This window comes from Haemorhous mexicanus, chromosome 9 (genome assembly GCF_027477595.1).
Source record: "Haemorhous mexicanus isolate bHaeMex1 chromosome 9, bHaeMex1.pri, whole genome shotgun sequence".
Classification (NCBI taxonomy): Eukaryota; Metazoa; Chordata; class Aves; order Passeriformes; family Fringillidae; genus Haemorhous; species Haemorhous mexicanus.
Genome location: NC_082349.1, coordinates 6,561,773 through 6,573,548, shown reverse-complemented (window position 1 = coordinate 6,573,548; position 11,776 = coordinate 6,561,773). Strand labels below are relative to the sequence as shown.

General features: G+C 44.6%; 1 protein-coding gene across 1 annotated transcript in view; it reads left to right on the top strand.

Annotated features, from left to right (window-relative positions):
* Window positions 1–133: 133 nt before the first annotated feature.
* Window positions 134–11,776, top strand: part of RNF11 (ring finger protein 11) — a 30,155-nt gene continuing 18,512 nt past the window's right edge. Inside the window, exon 1 of the mRNA XM_059853845.1 lies at window positions 134–536. Coding sequence (XP_059709828.1) covers window positions 414–536 — 123 coding nt within the window. The 5' untranslated portion in view covers window positions 134–413. The remainder of the gene's footprint in view (window positions 537–11,776) is intronic.

Below are 11,776 nucleotides of genomic sequence, written 5' to 3'. Positions count from 1 at the left end.
CGGCGGGGCCGGGGGGCGCGGAGCCCAGGGAGGCCCCGCGGCTGCTCCCCGGGCCCGGCGGGGAGGGGTGAGAGGAGGAGCCAGGGCGGCCCGTGCGACAAAGCCCAGTGCGCAGGGAGCTGGTGACCGGGAAGCAGAACCGCGCCGGGCAGCCGCGGGCGGGCAGACCTGCCGGAGCCCGCTGCCCCACGGGGGGTGGGAGGCCCGTCCTGCCGCCCCCCCGGCTCGGGGTCGGGGCGGCTGTGGAGCGGAGCGGGAGGCGGCCGGGCTGCAGCTGCTAAGCCGCTTAGGGCCGGGGCTGGCATGAGCCTCCCCGGCGGGGCGGCTGCGGGCTGCGCGCTGCGGCGGGGAGGCTGAGGGCGCGGATCCGGAGTGGGAGGAGGCGGAGGGGGGGCCGCGCTCCCCCCGGGAAGATGGGGAACTGCCTCAAGTCCCCCACCTCGGATGACATCTCGCTGCTCCACGAGTCCCAGTCGGACAGAGCTAGCTACGGAGACGGGGCTGAGCCGGATCAGGAGCCGCCGCCGCCATATCAGGTAGGGGAGGGGGCGGGAACGGGGCCGGGGGCAGCGGTGCCCCGCCGCGGCTGCCGGGGGTCGCGGGGCTGCTCGCCCGGGGGCTGGCCCGCACCGCCCGGGGGCCGCCGCCTCCCCGCCGCCGCCGCTCCGGCGCTGGGCGGCCCGAACCTCTCCCTTTCCGCCCGCACGTAGCGCGGGGGAAGCCGCTTTGTCTCGGCCGGTGCCGGCGCTCCGGGCGGGCGGCAGGCGCGGTGCCGCCGGCGGGGCGGGGGGCGGAGGGCAGGGGCCGCCCGGCCGGTGCCGCGTCCTTTGTTGCCGCCGGCGGTGACATCACCGTCTGGCGCGAGGACGCTCCGGGACGGGGACCGCGGGCCCTGCCCGGGCTCTGCCCGGGCCCGCTCGCACCGCTCCCGTATTTTTAGCAGCATCTGATCTCTGCTAAGTAACTCCCCCAGCGCAGGGGATCCTGTTTCCCTCCGTCCTGTGGGGCTCCGGCGGGGAAGTGCTTCCCATTGTTCGATGGGTTTTTTGGTTTTGTTGGTTTTTTTTCTGTCTCTGAGAGAATTTGTAAATTTACATCTTGATGACGAATCAAGGGGGAAAGAAGGAAAAGGCCCGGTATTTGCTTTGATGGCTTTGCTGAGAGCGGAGGATAACGCCGATGTGGAGGGGGATGGCGTTGGTGTGAAAGCCTGCGCTTGGCCGCCTCTGGAAGGGATGGACACGGAAAGGGAATTTGAACTTGGGATTGCACTTGTCTGAGCCCGGAGAACTCCACCCTCACCTACAGAAATGTGTACTGACCTAAACAAGCGGTCTACAGCACTCAGAAATGAAAAGGAAAACAATCCAGCGGTAGAACTGCACATTCTATTCCAAGTTCTGAAAGTATTTTCCTGTCTGGGACAATAGCATACATACCAGAGGCATCTGCAGAAACGGCAGTAGAGACGCACATTCTGGGGGATGACTTGAGAGCTGTATGTTTTCTAGGATGGGAGTCGTTCCCTAATTGCAGACCCTGATGTATAATTAACAAAATTGCAGGAAGTATTTAACCGGACAGGCGTGTAATCTACAAATGCTTTAGCGCGTTCAAGAATTCCACCCTGGTAGGAGCCCCATGAGTGTTGAAGAGAAGCCCTGCACGCAGCAGCCCTTGCTGGTGCCCTGAAGCTGCACTGATGTTTCTTGGCAGTGTGTGCCTGATTGTTTTGTTTGGGTGCGAAAGCTAAACGCCGCAATAAATTCCGTGATGTGAGGAATTTTTGTGTTCTGATTTCTGAACTATGTCTGCTGAAGTTCAGTAAATAGAAAGTGCCTGGTGGCCGATCAAGTTTTTTAAAGGTTGTGTTGTTCTGAATTAAGCCTGAATGGTCCACAAGGTTTAGAAGTTCATTGTATTTTTGTCAAATCAGCATAAAAAGTTTGACTGTTGGTGCAATTTACGTTATTTTTATCTGTAACTCTACGAAGACTTGTGGAGGTTTTTGTTTTTTTTGTTCTTCCCTTTGAAAGCAACCTGTTAGCTCTTGTAAGAGTCACCAATCAGGTACATGCCTTATGCAAGCCTTCTAGTGTGGATGTTGGTGTAGATGAGGACTCTTCCTCATCTGTTGTCAGAGGTTTATAAAATTTTTTTCTTCATGAAGAACTTGTCTGTAAGTGTGGATGGTTGACTGAGAACCTGACAGACAGTAAAATAAATGAACCCACAGGTGTCTGTTATTGAGCAAGTGTATTCATAGCAAACCTTCCCCATGCTGAAGAAGCTGTGCAGCATCAGGTGATGTGCCCACAGGCACTTGGCTGTGTCAAACATCACTGTCTGTCCTGAAAACTCCTCCACTGATCCTGGCAGTTCCTAAGGCTTCACCTTAGGGTAGCCTTTAGTGTCTCATAGTCAAAATCAAAGCTACTCTTTCCACAGGTTTTAAACCACAATGGCTTGTGACTTTAAAAAAAATATAGGCCTTAGCTGCAATATTATGCACCATTTTGTGCACTTAAGAGGTTGAGGGGATTTATAATTTTAAATTAGTTAATGTTTACAAGCTACACAAAACTCTAAGTATGAACAATTGCTGATGCTCTAGTATTACTTTTGTGCTAGAAGTAAGTCACCCATTTTAACTTTTAAGTAGCTGCTCAGAGTCAGTGTTACAAATGGAAAGTTGTGCCCTTGTTCCTGGTAATTACTTCTTTCAATGTCTTAACCAGACTTAGTTTATAATGTGTAGACATGAGGAATGAAAGCAAGGAAGGGGATAAAACAAGTTTGAAAGCTTGTGGCAACTAGCCTTGAGAAACTGGAAGGTGAACAGTTTTGAAGCCAACTGCTGAAATTTCAGCTGCGTATTTTAGAAAATCTGATGTGTCTGTTGCTCTTTGGTTTGCAGCAATTGTGTGTCAGCTTCCTGAATAGCTCTTGCAAGGTATGCAAACTAAGGGAAGGAGGCTTGCTGGGGGAAGATACACACTTCCCATAATACAGAAGATGTCTTCTGTATTATTTTGACATTTAAAGTACTTTTTTGTGTTCCAACAGGATTGTGCCATGGGTGTTCATGTGGGACTCTTGTTATGCCTTAATATTTATTTACCTATTGAGTTCCAACTGCAAAATGTCCCCCCAGTAAAAATTGCAGTATAACATGTCAAATTCCATAGATCAGTGAGTGCTATTAAACTGGCTGTATAAAATTCCTACTTCCAAAAGTCAGGTTGAGAAATGGATTGACAGTATGGACACACAGAATAATGGGGAATAACTTCCATTGAGAGGCTCTGCAAATACTTGTCTCTTGGTTCCTGTGGCAGTTCCTGTTACCAGCTGCTGCAGAAAGGCCTCAGAGAGGAAGCATCTTTTTAAACAGGTGTCTGAATTAATAAGAAAGTGACCCATTAAAGCATCAGATATTTTCCAGTGCATTGAGCTTAACCACTAACACAAGAAAAAATGAAAACACACCAAAAAAAGAGTGTGTTTTCATAGCAGGGAGGAAGGAAGCGATTTCAAGAGTGGACCAACATTTTCATAGACAGACGCTAATTTTGAATGCCTCCATTTTAGAACCCAGAAATTACAACTGCTTTCCTAAGTGTTAAGAACATGCAGCTCCATTTTTAACCAGGGAATCTGTGATTAGGAAGGAGTTAGCTTTGGTTTTGTTTTTTTTTCTCAAGCCCTCAAAATTGAGTGTGCTTTCAACTTTGTTTTCCTTTTTGGTGTATGACTTTTTCACCATCTGTTGGCAATATGCCTTCTGCTGTTTTTCCATACGAGTTCACTGGGTTTTTTTCAGTTTCTCTTATTCCAGTAGTTCTCCTCAAAGACTTTTTTTTGCAGAACAGATGTGTCCCTTTTCTTAATCCTTGTCTCATATTTCTGTTGTTAAATAATTCCTTAGTAGCTGTAGGAAATAATTTGCCATTTTACTCAATTTTGGAATTTTTACCCCATAAAGTATAAAATGCTTTGCACCTTTTCTCCCTAAGTTTCTATAAAGCATTACTGTGGACAAAATACACTGCAGTCTTCTTAAAAAGATGTATGGCACTTGCTAAATTACTTAACTAAAAGCATGAGAAATAAGCACAAGATCTTGGTGTTGATAGTAACCTCATACAAGCTCGTTTGATATGTTGATGTGGCAGATAGAGTGATAAAATATTTTACCTGCAGAGCTCCAGAGCACTCTCTGGTACTTTGTACCACCATGTATTGTCTTACAGGGCAAGATAAAACGTTTCAGTAGATCTAGTGGATTTTTTTTCTTTTTTTTTTATTTGGAGGGATTAATTTAAAACCTTTTGGCCTGGATACTCATTTGATTTGGCTGTAGGCACAGAATGAGATGAGAGATCACAAACAGGAGCTTAACCCAATGCTGTGCTCCCATAATCCTCCAAAAGCTGTTGGGGACAGCAGGTTCTGAAAGTGTAATTTAGGATGTCTCATGGCTTCTCCTAAAGCTATTGAGGTTGCTGCAATAGCCTCCTTGGGCCTCCTCTGAGCTGAGTGTCACCTGTACACAGTGTACATGTCCTCATCCCTCTGGCTTGTCCTGCTTCATTCCAGCTGCTCCCAGTTCAGGGAGGTGGCACATCATCCTGTCCTGGCAGTGCCAGAGGACAGTGAGGAGCACAGCACAGGAGGTGCAGCCCTGGAGATGCTGAAGAAGTGCCCAGTTTGAACAGAGAATCTTCTTGAAAGAGCCCACTGCATTTCTGTGTGAGCCTTGCCCTGTGGATGGGAGTGTTGGATATTTTCTGCTCAAGAGAGAAACCAAGCCTTTGTTACTCTCTCCTCCCGACTTAAGTAATATGTTACATTAGTGTTCTGATGCTGTCTTTCCAAAGGCATGGTAATTAATATAATTAAAAATTGCTAGCCAGATGAATTCTGATCTAGGAGTTGCACCCATTTATAGAAAGAGCTGAACAAAAATTCCCTTGAGCCCCAATGGCAATGATTTATCATCTGTGACTGCTTGTATTGTACAAGAACGGAGACTGTGGTCGTGTAACAGGTTATAATCTACCATGGAGTGGTTGTGCAAACCTGGTACTCTTGATTTATGTTGGAACAGCATAAAAGGGGGAAAGATGCAATGGGAAAATGTTATATACAGAAAGCTCTCTGTGAAAGAAAGCAAACCAGCTAGTAGGGTTACTTTTGTATAAGAGAAAGCAGTATATTTAAAAGTTGCCTGTGCATGTCTTGCCCTTTTTCTGCTTGTCCTCCACATCTTGGTGATGGTGTATATGAATTACAGTTGCACTTGTGGATGTGAACTGAAATATCACTCCAGTCCACAATTCCTGAGTCTGCTGGAAACTTCAAAGGGCTTCAAACCCTTTGTTTTTGTTGCTGTGTTGCTGGCTGGTGCCTTCTGGCAGCAGTGCCTGAGGTGAAAATCCACTGCAATGAGGAGGGAAAGTGATGGAGGAGCTGAAGTTGAGAGTTTGCTGCATGGATAAGAAATGGTAGAGTAGCCAGTGATGTTTGGTGCTTCTCCTCAAGGATGAGGTTGAATTACATAAAGTCTCTCAAGCAATCTCAGAAATGAATAAGTTTTAATAGTTTTCTGGAATAACATTTTATCTGTGAAAGACTGAGCATTAAGTGATAAATAGTTAGGATGTAATTTAGACCTGCATTCAGAAAAGCTGTGTTACATGTTTTATGCAGCAGTTCCGGTAAATTATTTCTATGTGCAATGCAATAAAAACTTTTTAATATCAGTATAGGGCTGTACAGTTCATTTTCTATATAGTAATGGAATATATGTATTATGAATGCCATTATAGTAGCATTCAAGATTATTTGGTTAGTGAACAATATGCTGTGATACTACTTATTCTTCCACAGCTGAAGAATTTAGCAAGTTGTCTTAAGAATTGTATTGCTGGTAATCACTTCTAGATGAAAAGTTTGAGGGTGCTAAGTCTAAACTTCCTTTCTAGACAACAGTTAGAAAAAACCTACACCTGTGTTTCCTGTCTCAGTGCATGTTGGTTTCAGCACAGCCTGCCACCCTGGCTGATGGGGGGGGTGTCTTTCATTTTGCTGGTGAAAAAAGCTGGTGGGGCAGAGGGAGAAGAGAGGAAGGAAGACAGACCTGAAAGTAAAGGATACCAGATGATATGAGGGTATCACAGAGCTAGGTAATTTCAGTCTTGAAAATACCCATTCATAAACAGTTTAAATGACTATTTTAATTAATATTGGTTGAATACTGTAATGCTTTATCTGCTTAAAATAGATTTTAAACTACAGTTGGTTAAAAATGTGTTAGGCATGGCTGGAGGAAGTGGGAAGAGTGTGCTGATGTTTGAGTTCTCTGTGTTACCACCTTTCTAATAAAATTAGAGCTGGTTTCTAGATTCACTGTTGTTGAGTTGGCAGTTGGTAAGGATCTGTTCCTTCCTGTCCAGAAGATCTTCAATGGGCATTATGAGCAGAAGATAATATATTCATAATCACATTTATCAGAATATTGCTTTCTGCTTCACGTGGATTTCTGCAAGGAGTGTTTTAAGTTGGCTCACCGTGGTCGTCCTGTGTCCCTGTTCATCACTTCAACAAAGGAAGGAAGCTCAGCTTAACGAGCACTTCTGCAGACCCTGTTAATGGCTGTAGTCAAACTGGTTGCAGAATGTAAGTCAAAGAAACTAAAAATAACACCTCTCGCTTGTGGCAGACTTGTGTCTTCCAGTCCTTGTGCTTGTCCTTGTTTCTGCCTCCCGTATGCGCAGAGAAACACATTTGTATTTTGGAGAAGCCATAGTCTGTGGAGTAGACTAAAGCAAATCAGCCATGACTTTCCTGGGAGCTAATGAAGCAGTTCCTCAGAGACCAAAGAATTACAAAATGAGCAGGTTTTTAGGGATGTCATGGTTGAGTAAGAATGAAACCTTTTTGGGGGAAAAAGCTGAAGAGTCATTATTCTTTTGACTCTGAAAGGCAAAGCAAGCTTCGATCTTGATTTAGAGCACAAGAAAAATTGGCCCTGACATTATGAAGGTCTCAGAAGCAAAGATGTGTCTTGTTCCCCCCTGAAGGTAGGATGTGTTTTTGTAGAAGATGCTGTCATGTTCTTCCTGCCTCTTGGGGGACAGCCATAGCAGTGACCTGTCCCAGCAGAGCTGGAGTTTTGCAACTTCTTGTTGGGTAAAACTGCACTTCAACCAAAAAAACTCACAGCCCAAAGACTAAACAAAACAAAATCCACCAAAAAACCCCACTCTAGCAGCCCTAGGGTAAGCCATCATCATCCTTACTTAATGTCTTCTGTTTTATTTGTGACTTCAGCAGACCACTTAACTGCTCTGTTTCTTCACTATAAAAGGAGGAGTGAAGGAGTAATAAAGTTTATCTTTAGTGCAGGCATGCTTAGTAATTTAATTCAAGTTTGTAAAGTGTTCAATGGTAATTTGATTTTAATAAAATTATGTTCCTCTATTACAAAAGGAACCTCTGTGGAAATTGATGACAAACCTGATGCTGGAGAGAGAGAGCTTTATCAGAAGATCTGTTTAAAGCAGTAGATAAGTCTCTTAAAATCTGTTTTGGAATCTGATAGTTCAGCATTTATTTGGCAGCCTGCATTCCAGATGCTTGTTTAGTAGGATGGAGAGTCTGTGGAGATGGTAATAAGAAATCTTGCCTAATCAGGGTGATGAATCTTTGCTGTGCTGGAAGATCATGCATTCTTTTGGACAAGCCAACCCAAACAAGCACTACTACCCTCCCTAAAATCTAGGACCACCATGCGATAAGGAAGCTCTTCCCGTGTGTTTCCCATATGTACCTTGGATACAGTGCTGTGATCAGCTGTTGCTGGCTGTACATCTGGAGTCAGTTTCTGACCCACGGAAAATAAACCACTTTTATGTTTTGAAGAGATAATGATCTGTGGAATGGACTAAAGCAAATCAACCGCAACTTTCCTACGAACTAATGAAACAATCTCCCAGAGACCAAACAGTTACAGAGAGCGATTATTTTATTTACCAGCCCCTCCATAGGAATCTGCCATCCACTCTGTTTCTCATCAGTGAAGAAGGTCAGAATGCCAGTGGCATAAAAGCTGCTGGGCCGGGATCCACACACGGTGACATGGACAAAGAGCAGATGCGTGCGGCGACTGGAGGAGGAGATAAAAGCGCCATCCTTTAACTGTGGTTGTGTCAGCCAAATCACAACCAGCTGGGTTATTGGGCTGGGCATTTCTGCTGATCCACCACAACTCTCAGGCATGCTCTGTGCACGTCTGCGTGCGCACATGTACCCTCTGTCAAAGGCCAGGCTGATTTTTGAGCCTTCTCGTCCTCCCTCTGTTTTTAGCCATTAGCTTAGTTGAGGGATGATGTAGACCTGAGGTGCCTGGGAGAGGACTGAAACTATTGGAAGGATGAGAGAAACTGTGACTCAGGAAATGCAGTTCCTCCCTTAGTCCCAGCATGCAGTGATGAATGTGCAGACTATTATCCTTGCAATAGTGAAACCTGTTTCCCTTGGTTGTATTTTTGGACACTGGAGTGGCCTCTGTGTCCTCTCATCTGCTCTTTGCTCAGAGGGAGCAATTTGTATTTCTAGAGGCAAGGTTCAGGAGCAGTCCTTGCATGTACTACCTGCACTCTAAGGCCAGAAGCTCGTACAGAGACAACTTCATCCTCACTTAAAGACAAGTCTCAGCTGGCTGACAGGGCTGAGTTTCCCAGAGCTTGGGACTGGAGCTAGCCCACATGCCGGTGGAGTTTGGACTGCTAAGAGAGGTCCTGGAAGAGTAAAGGAAATGCCTGGTTTATGACTAATAAAATTTAATGAAGCTGCTGGACTATCCAGTTGTAAGCAAAAAATTAGTCAGTCTGTGCTGGTTTGGACAAAAGCAAGGAATTGACCATCTTGCAAGCACGATTAAAACCATTACATCTACCACATGCTGCCAGTTTCTAATCTGTGTCATGGCAAAACTGCATTAGAAGAGAAAATCAGACTAGAATGTATCCCACAAATATATTATAACATAACTACTGTCCGGGTATAAATAGCTCTGTGGAGACTATAAAGTGTCCCTGTAGTCCTCACCACTTTCACTCTGTGTGGCTCTCCAGATGATTTGTGTACAAGCTCTAGCCAGAAGGAAATGGAGCAATATTTCTCTGTATTTATTCCCATAAGATGTATCTTGGTAGTGGGGATACAAATCTCTTATGACTCAGTGTGCGAACATTGCAGAATTGGATGAGGTTGGGTGCTCTTGCCCTTTCTGTTTCAGAGCTGTGGGAGGCTTATCTAAGAGATCAAAGTGCATCAGATTCCATTATTTTGGTATCTATGGGACAGTATAATGCATGAATACTCTGGGCCAATGCCTGTGTCTGACTTTTATTCATCACTCTAATTAAAGCCAGATCCAGAGCTTGTTCTGTGCACTGAGCGTTAATCACAGTGTTTTATTAACACAGTTGTCGAAATCTTTAATTCAGACATTGTGTAATTTTGCAATATAGATTAAGACTACTATTTATTTTGCCTGAATGCATTAATTTTATTTAAAGTTCAGAAAGAGAAGAGATTGCTCTTGGGTTTTGAACAAATGAGTGCAAGCATTGCTTGACTGCAGACATACCAAACTGCTAAACTGGTTTGGGCTGCACTGTTGCTTAACAAAAAGCAGTGAACTGCTGTATTCAGTGGAAAATACATAAAAGGCTCAGCAAACTAATGCTCTAAATTCAGATTTAGTTAATACAATGAAATTAATATTTTAACATCTGTAGACTTTATTTTATGCTCTGTAGTAGTACTTGCTTAATTGCCATTACTAGTTTCTGATGTTTTGGTATTTCCCTTGGTTGTTTTCTGTTTAAATATTATGATTTGGATTGCAGTTGCATCCATTTATCTTCAGTTTAGGTAATGAAATATGACTAAGACATTGCTTTAGTTTCTGCTTCACAGAGTTCTTTTATGTTGCATCTATATATTTGGAGACCTTGAGGCAGTTGTGGATTGTCCCATGGAGAGTGGTGTCCTTGAAAGTATATTACTCTTCTTGGAAGGAAAGAGAATCAGTTTTAAAATTCAAGCAAATACTTAATGTTAAATTGACTGTTAATTTTTTTCTTGGTTAGTACTTTTTCACCTCTCACTTCCGGGCCCTCCAAGTGTCTGGGCTATTTTGATTGTGCTCACAAGAACTAATGAAATCCCCTCTATAGTCACTAAACTGAAATACAGACCCACACCTCTACTCGACAGTTTTTAGGGGTCTGCTGGTTGGAAGTGGGTGAGGAGCACTGCACAGGTGGTGCTGCACTGAGGTCTGTCCCGAGCTGAGGAAATTCTCCCTGCCCTGGTCACCTCTTCAGCTAATGGCACTTTCATGTTGCTGCAGTGGCTGAGCTGGCCAGGGACCCCAGTGGCTGGGCTGAGTTAGGTGGTGGCCCTTGGCCCAGACCTGAGTGAGATGCTTGGATATTCTCCCACCTGCCCTCAATGGGAAGTAGGAATGTGGTATTTAATCCATTGGAGTGGATTCATATGAAAGCTCGCCTGGAGCTGTGCTGGGTTGTGTATAATCATTCCAGCCTCCTGTAAGAATCACAGATGAGGTGCAGGGAGGGATTTTACATAATGTCTGAATACAGACAAATTCCCTGAAATTTTTGAGACCTGAAGTTGTATCTCCTTTACTGTGTGGCTAAACTACTGAAAGTAAATTTACTAAAGAATGCCTGTTCTTTCTGTAAATATAGTGAGTTTCTCAGTTTAAAGTGAATGGAGTCAGGTATTCAAACAGACAGTGTTTCATGGCAAGTTTTGTTTTTAAAAGTCCTTTAGGAAACAAAAAAATACTATCCACACAAGATTTCATGCTCCAAGTAATCTTTTATTTCCTTTAGAAACTGTATTCTTGTTCAATGAGTAACCTGGTTTTTTCTGCCTCCCAGAAGAAGCGATATGACCTAGATCTAGAGGTTCCTGGGGAAAGTTCACTTCACCCTATATATAGCGGCTCCTGAAGTGTCTTTATGGATCTGTCATTTACTCTGAGCTGATGAACTGAAAGAGAAAAGAGCTGAAGTTTTAGGCTGAGGAAGGAAAGGAGGGTGTTTTATCCCCTGCTTTTTTTGGGGGGGGGGTGTTCTGTCTTATGCACATATCACTGCATTACAGCCAGGTGAAGGCCGAACTGCCCAACTTCCAGCTGTAACACTGAATTTCATGTCTCTGTGTCTCCTCGATGTGCTGCAGCCAAAAAATGACCAACTACTTCTGTTAAAGGAGTGAATTGGATCCTGCCTCTGTGCCAGCAGGAGTTTCTGCCCAGGACTCAGAACGTGATATCCTGGGGTCACTGTGTTCTTTGCTCCGGTCAGATCACGCAGATGGAGACTCCTGCAAGCAGTGCTGCTGGCACAGTGGTGTTTTTATTGGAAAGCAAAAACTGGGAAAATGGTAGTAACAACTACATAACAGGTGCTACCAAACAGGCTGTTGGTGTTGAGGGATCAGGCAAGTGTTTCCACCTCAGGGTGATGAGTCAAACAGTGAAGTGTACTGCAGGCTGAGGGAAATCTGCCCGTCCTTTTGTCAGCCGAAGGCTTTTTTTGGTACAGGAGAGTTTTTCTGAGTGCATCAGCAACTTGAGCAGTTTGGACTTCTGCAGCTTTTCTGGGAAGAGAAGGGTCCTTTCCGAGTCCCTACAGAAAGTGCCACTGCCTAAGGACACCACACACTCCTC